This window comes from Ostrinia nubilalis, chromosome 1 (assembly GCF_963855985.1).
Source record: "Ostrinia nubilalis chromosome 1, ilOstNubi1.1, whole genome shotgun sequence".
Taxonomy (NCBI): Eukaryota; Metazoa; Arthropoda; class Insecta; order Lepidoptera; family Crambidae; genus Ostrinia; species Ostrinia nubilalis.
The window spans coordinates 15,994,174-16,008,110 of NC_087088.1; the positions used below are offsets into that span (position 1 = coordinate 15,994,174).

The following is a 13,937-nucleotide window of genomic DNA, read 5'->3' on the forward strand; positions in this document are numbered from 1 at the left end:
GAAGCTACAAAATCTATAAGTGAAGAATCTGCTTGCTTATCTGACGCTATACCTCTTATTAACAGTTTGCGAAAAATTTTAAAACAGATCAAAAATAATCAAGAGACCGCGGACGACAGTTACAGCCCAGAATATTATAATTTTGTAGAGATTTTGATAGCTGGAATAAATGACAGATTTGATTATCTAGAGAGTGAGGAAACTTTTATTTTATCAACAACACTAGATCCGCGCTATAAATTGCGTACGTTCTTTCTACAATCCACAACCATTGAGGCGAAAAGAATACTTACCTCCTTAATTGCAAACGGGGATACACATGTTCCTGTAGAGCGTGTAGAGTCACAAAAAAAGCAAGATGAGACTTTCTCAGGTATCTGGAGTAGAGGTGGGCGCCGATATAAAATTGGCTGGCGGCGGCGCGCCGACTTTTTGACCTCGGCGGCGGCGGCGTCGGCGGCGTGACCTTGTTTGACCTTTGTTCATTAGGTTTTTTTTTTAATTTGCATTTTTAGTATCTGTCGTCAAGACTAATCAGGTGACTTGCAGTTGGTTGGGGTTTGAGCCACTAAAACAGTGGTTTACCTTAGTAAATTAGCTCTCTTGATCATAGATACTTTGATATTTGGATAGCGGGTTTGGCTGAGATCAGGTTCTCGTGTATTTCCTAAAACATGTATTTTTGAGCTCTTTGGAGGCACATAGTTAATGTTGGATTGGACTGTCGGTGGAATATTATATTCAGTGCTGTTTTATTTATATTTATGGTCTTTCCATGTCATCCTACGGTCCAGGATTTTAATGCAGGTTGATTGCAGCAATGTGTCGAGGTCTAGATTGGCCGGAGGATAAGTTTCACGTCTTAAATGATAATATGGTGAGACTTCGGGGCTTGATTACATGCGCCACTTGGTCAGCCAAGCAGCTGACTTTGCAACAGTCTTGTAGATCACAGTTACATTTGAGGAAGGCCGCAGCTTTCTGGTGTTTGGGCTACTTTACTAGTAGATGTTATAGAGTATCGGGCCAAATATAGAGTCCTGGGGTACTCCAGCTCTGCAGCTAAAAAGAGAAGATTTTGTAACCGATTTGATTTAAAACTGTCTGTCACTGAGATAAGAATCCATCAGCAGGTAGTAGAAGTGTGCTAAAAGGTACCTTTTAATTTAATAGAGTAGTTAGTCCTTTATGATAAACCCAGCTGAAGCCGCAGCGAAAGCAGACGTACAGGATTCTTTATTTTCCAAACATTGTACTGATTTTAGTTGGTATGGTTTTTGCTAATTTATGTTCGGGTATACTATATTACATGGGTCATACTTAGGCAAGGGATTATACGAGCAAGAATGATCCTTTTCCATAATTTTAACAATACAATATCAATAGGGATCAATCTTCTACTTTGAACTTGAGGAGGGTAAGCGGAAACATGGCGGTCAACTCCTCAGATAGTCAAGTACAAGGATGTCCAGAAGCAGCATACGAAAAGATACTAAATGAGCCCTCTCAAATCACAATGGGAAGGTTTGGCAGCACAGCACCTAGAATGGCGGGAGATTGTGTTGTGTAGAGGCGAGTCCGCGAATTCAACGAGCAGCGCACAACTGAACTCGACGCAAAACGCGATGATGTAAATTCCGTCCATCTGCCGCCATTCACTATAATTATGTTGGCAGCGGGTAATTACTCTCAATTTGCGAGGAATTTGCCGCGAAGATCGGCTATGTAAGCCATCTTCGGGCGCACCAGCGCCGCTAAGACAGCTAAGTCGAAGTGGTCACCATGACCTAAATCGGTTGGATGAACCATCATCATCAGTAGAAATCAAAGGCAGGCATAGCTGCAAGTCTCAGATCAAATCCAATGCTTGATCTTATTTTTTTGATTGAATTGTGGATTGTTTGGATTATCCGTGTCAATGGGTTTAAATAAACCGGCTTGTCATGTAGCCAAGGTCTGAGATTTTTCTTGTCAGTTCGCACTCATGTGTTACCGGACCTAATAAGCGGAGAACACTTTGAGGGAGGTACTTGGTTGCCTTCCAGAGGTTGTGGTTCCCATTTGCATTCCGAGACATATTTGCCAATCTCTGTGTGAGTGATTCGCTTAAAGTATAGTCCAATAGTGTGGGTTGTCTGCCAGACGAAGGCGGGGATTTTTTTCTTAACAGCAAGAGGGACCGGCGCCTCTCAATTATTTACTAGACCAAGCAGCAACTTGAATAATGTACTTGATTAATTGTTAATATAGTTAGTATTAAGTTATTCAATCAATGTATTAGTATATCAACGGAATTAAGTTCGCCTTGTGTACCAATTTATAGGCATTAAAGAATAAATAGTATAGTTAGTTCTTCTGTTATATGGTTTACTGATGGGTCAAAAATGGGCCTTTGGCGTGTATAGAGAGCAGCCGAAGCTTAGGCTATCTTAAATCCTGGGTAAATTTGCCTCTATCTTTCAGGCAGAACCATTATTGAATGTGCGGAAGCTAACCTGCGAAAAAATTATGCCAACCACATAATTTACTTACATTAACTCAGACAGTAAGGCCGCGCTGATGGCCTTAAACTCAAACTTAATGACCTCAAAGTTGGTAGAAAACTGCATGAGTCGACTAAATACCCTAGAAAAACGTAACAGAGTAACGCTGAGATGGGTTCTAGGTCACGCGGGAATCGTGGACAATGAAAATGCCGACGAACTGGCCAGAACGGGTGCGGAGGGAACACAATATGGTCCAGAACCCTTTTGTGGCATTCCCAAGTCTCGCTCGAATGACCTTGAAGAACATCTATCTAAACAAATCCTTTAAGGCATGGTCAGACACGCCAAGATTAACTCATTCCAAAGCTCTCATAAAAGCCTATGACCGAAAATGCTCTAAGCAGATCATAGGACTGAGTAGGATCAAAATGCGCATCTTAGTTCGAGCCTTCACTGGACACTGCAGCTTAAACAAGCACTTGTCCACTATAGCACTGTCCGAATCAAGAACGTGCAGGATGTGCTAAGAGGCAGATGAAACGCCACTACACATTCTCACGGACTGCGGACCTTTGATGCACAAGCGGAGCTTACACCTGGGCAAATACATCCTAAGCCCACAAGATGTAAAACATATCGCCCCCCAAAAGATACTGTAATTTCTAATAGATGCAGGACTCGGAGGCGAACTGTAAGGAAAATAGCGGCGATCACAATAGATCTGTCCGGTCGCAGTGATACTAGGACTTTATTGAACTAGAATAGCCGCTCAAATCAATAAAAAAATAGTTCTTCTGCGTTCGAAACACAAATTAGTACAGTATAGGAGAGGAATAAATTGCAAATAGTTTGTACAGTATCAGTATCGGCGCGCCGACAGCTGGTCGTCGGCGGCGGCGGCGTGAAAAAATTCGCGGCGGCGGCGGCGCGCCGGCGTGGCGCCCACCTCTAATCTGGAGTGCTTGTGACAGTTTGATTAAAGAAGCAGAAGAGGAGGAACCTTTATCAAACATGTCTAGTCATCCTGAGCAAGAAGAGGTGGAATCTTATACGAGATGTCCAAATATTCCAATGAAACAAGATCCAAAGAACTATTGGAGCAATGAAGATAAATACCCAAAATTGAAAATGCTTGCACAAAAATATTTATCTTACCCAATGAGCTCAGTTGCCTCAGAACGTCTTTTTTCAACTGCAGGCCTCATACAAAATGATTTGCGCAACAGATTGTCTGCTAGTAATTTGAATAAACTTTGTTTCCTTAACAAAAATCTTCCTAAAGTGAACTTTGATTATTAATATTGATTTACTTTTGATTTGACTCCTTGATAAATATTACCCAAATAAATGTTGATTTGATATTTCACCTTTTTTTCATTATTTTTAATTTCCATTTTTGCCACACTTTACAGATGGAGTGTCTATTTATTCTATGTAACATAAGTAAGTTTTATGCATATAAAGTACATCATTCATTATTTACTGGGTGTATTTACTACTAAGCCATCGATATCGGTATCGGTATCGCCGATTATTTTCCTCGATAATCGGTATCGGTATCGTATCGGCAAATTCATGTATCGTTACATCCCTACTTAAAATACCCTTACTCATATGTATCATATGTCATTTTAGTCCTTATATAGTCTACTTTACGTTAATATTATATGACAATAAGTAAATACCACGGGTTTTTTTTATAAAAAATATTTTATGCAAAAGAGGCGATTTCACTAGTTTTCGTCCAAAAAAATCAGTTTTCGTCCTAGTGTACGCTAGTTTTCGACCACTGTGTAGAAAAAAGGGTGCAGTTGAATTATTAACTTAAAAACAATTCTACAATACAGTAACCATGGATTGTGGTATATCATTTGAAAGGTAATTTTGTCATTTGAAATGATATCAAAAAGATTTAAATAAGTTTCTTACCTAAATTTAGGAAAATATTTCAATAGGTCGAAGGACAAATGGACGAAAACTAATCTACAGGAATAGCTAATTTTGGTTTTCGTCCACCCCAGTGCTTGCTCATGACGTCATGGACGAAAACACAACAACGTTTAAAGCTGTTTTTTGTTTTCGTCCACATCTTTTTAACGGTTTTTATGGGTTTATCACTGTTAAAAAGTGGACGTAAACTAAAATGTTTAATGTAATAGCAATAAAGATCATATTGGAAGAAAAAACATTGTATTTTGTAGGTCCATTGAAGTAAAATGATTATTAAAAATATTAACTAGGTAGGTGTCAGGGTTTCCGTCCACGTGGACGAAAACCAAAATCTTGCAAAATTGTTATGCTAGTATTAGTCCACTTAATTATCTAAGATTTCTGTACAAAGACTTTAATAAACCCTTAAAATAGTGTTTATTATGCTAATAATTAGACATATGTGCCAAAAACATTACGTAAAGTAGCTAAAACAGTAATTAAACATACCATGAAAGTTCCCTACCGGCACGTTTTTTTTCTAACTTGACGACGTTTTCCATTCACCTGTGTGCAGCAGCAACTTCCGTAGATTTTTTTGGAGTTATTACTTGTCAAATTACATTTTCATGCAGGCAGAACTGTTACTTAGATATTATAGATTGTAACAAGTCCAAACTTGCACGGAAAGTTAGGTTTGTATTCTAATTTTCCGTATTTGTTTGTGGCAAGTCGGTCAAATGGACGAAAACAGGAGCTGGACGGAAAACCGGCGCAATTACCCTACTAGATACAGCCAGCGTCAAGTAGTTAATGATGCCCAAAGTAACCAATAAGTTCGCAACACGTCTTTGTTACAATGAGGATCAGTACTGTTGTAGAAAATTCAATAAAACTAGTATCTACGTAATGTATAATAATCTTTAAGACAAAAGAAAGATATATATCTTTTTGAATTATCCAAATCGGACCATTACTTACGAAGATATTAAGTATTAAACATAGGCCGTTTTTGCCGCTAAAAGTCAACGGACGCAGGGCCGCGTGACGTCATTATATCCGAATCGAGCGCAGCCGGCGTACTATTGGGATGGAAAATATTTTTTTCCAGCTAAACTATCAGTTTTAGAAAAAAACTTTTCATAACATTTATTCATCAAAATAAAGTAACCTATCGACCAGTAATTTTTAAAAATAAAAATTGTGAAAAATAAGTATCGCTATGTCCAAAAACCACATTTTAATAGGATTCGTTGCAATGCGGAGACGCGGTTGGGGTCAGTGTAACTTAATGATTGTTTGTATTGAAGATAATAATACATAATATGATGCTAATATCCAGTTTCTGGCCGGGGAGGGGGGGGTGGGGGATAAGTCATACCCAGCTTATAGCCTGGGGGGAGGGGCAAGCCTTACCCAGCTTCTGGCCTTGGTGGGAGGGGGGGAGAGGCAAGTCATACCCAGTTTCTGGCCTGGGGGGGGGGGGGGGGGTAAGGCATACTCAGCTTCTGGCCGAGGGGGAGTCATACTTAGCTTATGCTTATGGGCTGGGGGGAGGGGCTAGCCTTACCCATCTTCTGGCCTGGGGAGGGGGGGTCAAGTCATACCTAGTTTCTGGCATTTCTGGCATGGGGTGGTGTCATACCCAGCTTCTGGCCGAAGGGGAGTCATATCCAGCTTATGCTTATGGCCTGGGGGGAGGGGCAAGCCTTACCCAGCTTCTGGCCTGGGGGGAGGGGGGGTCAAGTCATACCCAGTTTCTGCCCTGGGGGGGGGGGGTATGTAATACCCAGCTTCTGGCCGAGGGGGAGTCATAACCAGCTTATGCTTATGGGCTGGGGGGAGGGGCTAGCCTTACCCAGCTTCTGGCCTGGGGGGAGGGGGGGGGGGGGGTCAAGTCATACCCAGTTTCTGGCATGGGGGGGTGTCATACCCAGCTGCTTCTGGCCGAATGGGAGTCATATCCAGCTTATGCTTATGGCCTAGGGGGAGGGGGAGGGGTCAAGTCATACCCAGTTTCGGGGGGGGGGGGGTAAATCATACCCAACTTCTGGCCGAGGGGGAAGACATGCCCAGCTTATGACCTGGGGAGAGGAGGGGGGCGGGGAGTCATACCCAGCTTCTAGGCTAAGATTAAATAGATTTCCAGGAGGGAGCACCTGTCCTTTCCTGCAGCAGCTGGCCCGCCCATGGGAACGGCGAATAGATAGGTAGGTACGTAGGTTTAACTCAGAAAAACTAAATAACAGGTAGGTATTGCGTGTACATCGAAATGATCTTCATAGCAATGTCTTGTAGCCTAGGCAGAGTGTATCTGCCTCAGCTATACCTTATTGTTAGAAGTAAATAAATTAATACTTATACATTTTTATATTTTACTTGGAAGAAGATATGACTAACAACACTTATGAACACTTTATTTGAATAAATCGCCAAATATACCACCGCGGAGACCCCAATCGCGTCTCTGCGTTCCATTGAATCGTATGAGCGTATGGATTTTTTGCGTTATATTTCACAATTTCTATTTTTAAAAATTACCTATCGATAGCTTACTTTATTCTGATGAATAAATGTCATTACAAGTTTTTCTCTAAAACTGATAGTTTGGCTAGAAAAAAATATTTTCTATCCACGCAGTACGCCGGCAGCGTTCGGATCGGATATAGTGACGTCATCGTCCCCGCGCCGGGCGGTCAGTGAACTTTTTTAGTAATTTGGCCATAACTTCGTCAATTTTTGTCGTAGAACAAAAATTTTTGGACTGTGTATTAAGGATTTCTTAGCCCTATAAATCTGCATTCACAGCTAAAAATCGAAATGATCCTCATTGGAATAAGGTTGTGTTGTCAACTTTTTTGCCACTTTGGGCGTCGCGAACGATATGACGCTGACTGTACATACATACATGAGTTTGTATCCTGTTCATTTCTAATTTAGAAAGAAAGAAAGAAAGAATAATTTATTAGGCACATAAAAAAAAAAAACAATAAATCAGCACAATAAAATAAAAATTAAAAATAACAATAATAATACTTAATAGTTAATAAGTCTACGAAGGCGAGTGTAAAAATGACGCCCACTCAGTAATATATCCAGCCAGCTAGATGCATGGCTGGACACTGATTTTCAGTGGACGCCTTGGGCTTATGGGCATGCTGCATTTGCAATTTGTGGCTGGGGCGTCACAAATAGTGTGCTGGCGTGGTTGGAATCCTTGTAACGGTGCGGCTTAACCCACAGTCCCACACCTATTCGTACAAGTGTGTATTACATTATTCTTTCTATGGTAGGTACGGACGTACGTAACGCACCAAGTAGGACAAATATTGTAAATAAAAATAAGTAAGAGCGTTTTTGGTGTGCAATTACATATTGAATCTAGCGCAGTGGTTCTTAACCTTTAAGTCACGAGGGACCGTTTTACCAAATTTCTGTCTTGTTAGGGACCACTTTTTTTTTCAAAATCCTATGAAAGCGGAGGTCGATCTCTCGCTCAATGCGCGCCGTTTGCATTGTGTTGACTCGACTCATCACGTCACGTCACTTGTTTATTACGATGTCTTCATGGACCACTTGGAATGCCTCCAGAGACCACCAGTGGTCCGCGGACCACCGGTTAAGAACCACTGATCTAGGGTAAAGAGGTAGGGGCTCTGTGAAGTGAAGGATCTGGGGCAGGCAAAAAAATTGTTTGCATTGATTAACTTTACAAAATGATGTGTTATTTTCTACTATCTAAAATGTATTACATTGTATTTATTATTATAATTCATACCTGATGTATGTTTATTACCTAAAGAAGCAGTTTAAGGGATTATGAATTAGACTGGTATTTAAGGCATAAATTAAAAAAAGATCTACTTCTTCGTAAGTAGTTAACATAATAAATAAGTTCATAATGTTAAACTAAATAATCAATAAGTAATAACTTGATAAAAGCTAAAAAGTGAAAGAAATTCCATAATAAATTCTACTACCTACTAGTCCTACTAGTATTTTCAATACGAAAATTTGTGTAGACGTATGTTTTTTACTCTTTCACACAAAAACTACTGAACGGATTTTGATGAGTTAACAGTATTATTGTTAGACATATAGGCTACAATCTGGGTAATAGCCAATTATTAAATTAAGATGAAATGCCTGTAGCACTAAAAAAATAGGTCTGTGGGTATATTATCTTCCTACAAAATAAGGAATGTTTTCCTGTCGCCTAGACAAAGTTGCAAACGAGACGAATTGATAACAATAATTCCGAAATCGCTACGTGAAGCCACAAAATAGAAGCGATTTCAACTGTTACTAGTGTTACTTTGTCTAGGCCCTAGGCTCTTGTACAATACCGCACATGCACGTTATTTATCACAAAACTGATATGATTACAAAGGAAATAAAAAAATCTGCAATATGATAAATATTCAAGGGAGACGCTTGGTGGATAGACGTATGTAGATAATACACAATAAAAAAAATACAGAACCTGTTGTTTTTAGTATGCATTTTTATCTAACACATGTATGTAATTTTATGATTGTACTTACAGTTACGAAAGCAATCGTAGATTCTGGTAGCTTTTATTTATCAAAACTCCACCATTCAACACAGCATTGTTGCACTACTAAGCAAAATACAGTAGGTAAAATTAAGAACTGATCACTGTAACAACTAATTTCGATACACAGAGACTATAATAAAAAGTCAACCTCTACACTAAACCACGGTATCAAAAGATATATTGAGGAAAAGTTTATTATCCACAAATTCAAATCAGATGTATCTCAACTCTACAATCTAATTCCATCCAAGATAAAATAGTCCACCACACACCACCACCATTATTGCGCATGCATTTACTTTATTCCTCGCATCCGGTCACTTTTGAAATGACAGCTGAAAATCAGTGTTACCAGAAAAAAGATAAAAAATACTACCAAAAACCAGGCTTAAAAGTCGGGTATATAGACATTGCATTCACAGGTAAAAAAGTATTTTGATTATTTTGCATCTGTATTTTAAAAAAAATCATGATTGTCAACAAACAAATCTGTCAACAAACTGACGTGTACTTGGAAATTGAAACAAATATTGTGGAAAAAAGCGTTGATAAATGGTATTCGACTTTTAAGAAAAACATTAAAACATGCCTGAAACAGACACACCTCTCCGTAACCGGGGAGCATCCAGAGATGAAGCTGCAGAGACGAACGGAGATGGTGATACTCCGCCCCAAGTGTCTGAACGTGAAGCATATTTCCAGGCTTTAAGATTATGGATCCAGCAGGCTCAGTTGCATCAGAATATATCTACATGCTTTCCATATTATATGATGACATTCCAAGGAGGTCAGAATAATCCGACAAACGTACCTCTGTTGAACAATAACTATCAGTTTCAAGGGCAGCAGTTCCCCTTTCAAGTGCCTAATTTGCCGCGAAATGTTCCTGCACCTCAAGCCCAAAATGAACCGGTCACTGCTGCAGAAGGTTTGTTAATCCCATCAAAGCATATTTGTTTGGTTGATGCATAAATCTACATTTCATTATGTAGGTTGACTGCTCCAAATAAAACTTGGTTAACTTGCGTAACCAAGGTTTCTGTTTTCATAAACTTAATCAATTTACACAAGTTACATGTCTATACATTTTGCCCTCTTAAAAATGATATCAATTATTAACAATTACAATAAATTGTTTTATTTCAGTTATTGCTCGTAATGGAGGATTTGAATATGTTATACCTGCTCTTTATAAGCGGTTTTTGGCTGAATTTATAGATTTCATGCTGCTATTTATCTTAAAGTTGGTGGTCACCTTTGTGGCTGTGGATATGTTTGAATTAATGTAAGTACCTGAGTTAAACAACCTCTTTCTTTTTGTATGTATCTTGAGTCATTAAACACTGAGACACAAGACACAATATAAATTTTATTGTTCTATGCTCATTGGTGAGCTGCATGGCATTTAACATGTTAAATTTATTAACATTGCTGTGTAACACTCATGCCCGTATCTGGCTAGCATGTAGATAGCTCAACATAAAACAAAATAAAAATTCAGTATTATTACATTTTCAGTGACTTGGAGAAGTTTGATTTTTACAAGTTTAGTGAACATTATGATGACTATAAGTTCGCTATAGAGTTGACATCAGAGATCCTAGTTCTTGAAATCATATATAGGAGTATGGTTTGCATATTTGAGGTAAGCTTTCATTAACTGATCTATTTTAAAATCGCAAAAGTTACTTTTATATGATTAAAACACCATGAAGCAACCAAAATGTTTGTGTTTGTTAGGAACAAAAAAAAGGACAATAGCATTTTAGAATCATTCCAATGGTCCTACAGATAAACTTTTAAAAAGTTATTTGACATTATTCCATCTGCCAGAAAATGATTTTAGCATTAAGTTCACCCTTAGTACTCTATTTGTGCAATATCGTTTTTAAATTAGACATTAATTATTGCAGGCGATATGCTTGAGTGGAACTGGAAGGTTAGGGCGCACGGGCGGCGCCACTCCGGGCAAAGCTTTGATGGGTCTGCGCGTGGTCAGTGCCTCAGCAGTCGTACCCGTGGAAAACCGCCCCAAGGAAACCGTGCTCATATACCCAGGCCAGACTCTTACATTTGCTGTGGCACTTGCCAGATCTCTCATGAAGAACTTTTTGATCTCTCTCCTATTCCCTCTATGTGTTGTGCTCTTTGTTTTCCGTCACAATAGAACGGGGTACGATCTTCTATGCGGTGTTATAGTTGTTGAAGAAAATATGTTCCCACCTAGAAGGTTTGCTCCTTAAACTATTTTCCATTGCTATGTAGGCTGAAGTATTTTTAAGCGGACAGATATTCAACTCGGTAGAACATTAATAATGCTATGCCCAACAGAAGTTATAAAATATTAGTAATTGTATATTGACTACATTTATAACAGTTTTGTTTTTTAATGGTTTATATTTTGTCTATAAAGTTTTTTGATTGATTAACCATTTGCTAGAATTCACGTAAGTAATTAATTTTGTACATTATTTTATGATTTGCAAAAAGTGAAAAATTAAATGTTATTATACTGACATGAAATAAAAATGATATTTGTGAGATTTAGGATACAAATAAACATTAAGTGCCATCATCATTTTGTTCTGAGCTATACATTGTTTAACTAGGTATGTTGTTTATCAGAAGTGCAGAAATAAAAATCAAGAAAAATATAGGTACATAATAATATGTATATGTTGACATACTATATGCATCTTCCCGAAAGTGGCACGCGTATAGCACGTCACGATTTTTTAACACTAGATATTAAATTAAAATAGCTTTCGTAAATATCTTATAACCTATACATCTTAGATTTAATCTAAGCTATACATATAATTAATTTGTATTATGGCTAATCACTTATGAGTGAATCAAAAATATTACTCTAGCTATTCTAGACACTTTGTAAAATGCATAAATTCTAAATTACAGCACAGCATGCAATCAATAAATAAACATAATTATTACTAAAGTACAAAAAATATGTATTTAAATTATACTTTTTTAACTTTTTGCTCATATCAAATCTATGCCTTCATCAAATCTTTTTTATTTTATACTAGTAGACCCAGCGAACTTCATACTGCCATTTTTTTCATTATAGTAAGTTTTGTTCTTTTAGTTTTCTCGCAGTTTAAACCTTTTACTACGACACACATTTCAAAAGCAAATAGCCGTTCCGAGGCGAGACTAATAGAGTAAGAGCTAGTGAACGCCAGACCTACGTCATTTTATAAAAGCTGAAAGTTTGTCAGCGTATGCTCCCAATATATTGGATATCCTATAGGATAGAATGTTGGTAAATCATGAAGTTTGGGTCATCGTGGCTTTGGCAGCTGTCCAAAAAAAACTGTCTGGCAAGGAGTTGGAACTGTCAAAACTGTCTGGCTGATGAGGAAACTACTTCTAATTATTGCCCAAATATTATATACAAGTTGTTAGGTAAATGGGTATATGAGCCGACACTAGCCCATGTCAACGTATGCATATAAATGGTATGGCGAAGTCAGAAAATTGATTTCATCATTTTAATTTTCATACAAATCTGATTTTATAAATTTTATTTTGTATGAACATTTAAAAATTAAAATGATGTTATCAAATTTCTGACTTCACCATACCATTTATATGACCATGTTAACATGGGCTAGTGTCGGCTCATATACCCATTTACCTAACACTCTGTATAAAAATCAGCTGATTATTCAATAGACTGTAATTCTTCTTACGTTATACCAAAAAATCTGATTTTTATGCATAATATTTGGACAATGATTAGAAGTGGTTTCCACATCAGCCTGATAGTTTTGACAGTTCCAACTCCTTGCCAGACAGTTTTTTTTGGATAGCTGCCAAAGCCAAGATGACCCAAACTTCATGATTTACCAACATTCTATCCTATATTGGGAGCATACGCTGACAAACTTTCAGCTTTTATAAAATGACGTAGGTCTGGCGTTCACTAGCTCTTAGTCTATAATGAACAGCAATTCATTTTTATATAATATACCACTTTACTGTATTTTATTTTATACTTTCTTTTCTTTGCAAGGTAGGTAAATGATCATGTTTTTTTTTTAAATGTGTGTGTTGAGCATGATACAGAAACTAAATAACTCTGGGAATTAGCATTACGGTTATAAGGTAGAGAGAGTGAGGTGTGATGAGGTAGAGTGCTTAGAAATAGCATCAAGAGGTATCGATATTTACCCCTTTTTCTTTATATACATACCTACATATCTTCATACAATAGCTGAAAGAAAGTTGAGTTCTTCCGAAGTCAAGCGTAGGTATTGCATTAGACAGGCAGTGAAAAACAAAATTGTTTTTACAGTTATTTATTAGATTCGTCAAAGAAGTTTTTGTTATTCAAAAGGGGTGACGAAAGAATTGTGATATTGATACTGACTATTAAATGTTTTATTATTATACCTAAACACTGTTTTATTTAAATAAATAATTTAATTTCAATGTTTCAACGGCGTGCACATTGAGGCGTGCATCGGTTGCCCGCCGCGGGTTACACGCGCGCGGTAATTTTCGAAATCGAACCGCGCCCGCGCGATCTTTACCGGACGCCCATAAACCCGGTTTCTACCAAGGCAGAGCGGAGCAGAGAAGTTTTTTTAATTACCAATCAGATTCAGAATTTGACAGCGGTGCGGGGAAGAGCGGAGCGATGTGTAGATCAATTTAACAGCCACGCACAGCACAGCTCACACATCTTTCGTCTTGGTGGAAATAGCGGCAAGCTTCACCCACATCTCCTCTCGTCTCCGCACTGCTTCGCCTTGGTGGAAACCGGGCCTTACGGTTGTCTTGAATACCACATCAGTTTTTCTTAGCTCAAACCAAGGTGACCTAATCGCAATTTTTATTTATTTTGCTACCAAAATGTTTCGATTTTCATGGTAAGCAAAATTAATGCAACGGCTATTAAAACGACAATATATTTTTGTGCTCTGTGAATTTATTTTTAT

General features: G+C 38.0%; 2 protein-coding genes across 4 annotated transcripts in view; one reads left to right on the top strand and one right to left on the bottom strand.

Annotated features, from left to right (window-relative positions):
* LOC135074046 (beta-arrestin-1) overlaps nt 1-9,286 on the bottom strand; it is a 105,912-nt gene extending 96,626 nt beyond the window's left edge. For all 3 annotated transcript variants that reach the window (XM_063968371.1, XM_063968358.1, XM_063968363.1), the window contains exon 1: nt 8,960-9,286. The gene's annotated coding sequence lies outside the window, so the exon portion shown is untranslated. The remainder of the gene's footprint in view (nt 1-8,959) is intronic.
* Nucleotides 9,287-9,454: 168 nt separating this feature from the next.
* LOC135074180 (protein FAM8A1) lies at nt 9,455-13,394 on the top strand. Its single transcript, XM_063968484.1, has 4 exons — nt 9,455-9,901; nt 10,120-10,258; nt 10,492-10,618; nt 10,887-13,394. Exons 1-4 carry the CDS (start codon nt 9,559-9,561, stop codon nt 11,214-11,216), a joined length of 939 nt encoding a protein of 312 aa, XP_063824554.1. The 5' UTR covers nt 9,455-9,558; the 3' UTR covers nt 11,217-13,394.
* Nucleotides 13,395-13,937: the final 543 nt, after the last annotated feature.

Excerpts from the sequence above, each read along its gene's own strand:
- LOC135074180 (XM_063968484.1), top strand. The coding sequence starts at position 9,559 with ATGCCTGAAACAGACACACCTCTCCGTAACCGGGGAGCATCCAGAGAT. Across the intron at positions 10,259-10,491 it reads GTGGATATGTTTGAATTAAT|TGACTTGGAGAAGTTTGATT; the intron begins GTAAGTACCTGA and ends TTACATTTTCAG. Across the intron at positions 10,619-10,886 it reads GTATGGTTTGCATATTTGAG|GCGATATGCTTGAGTGGAAC; the intron begins GTAAGCTTTCAT and ends TAATTATTGCAG.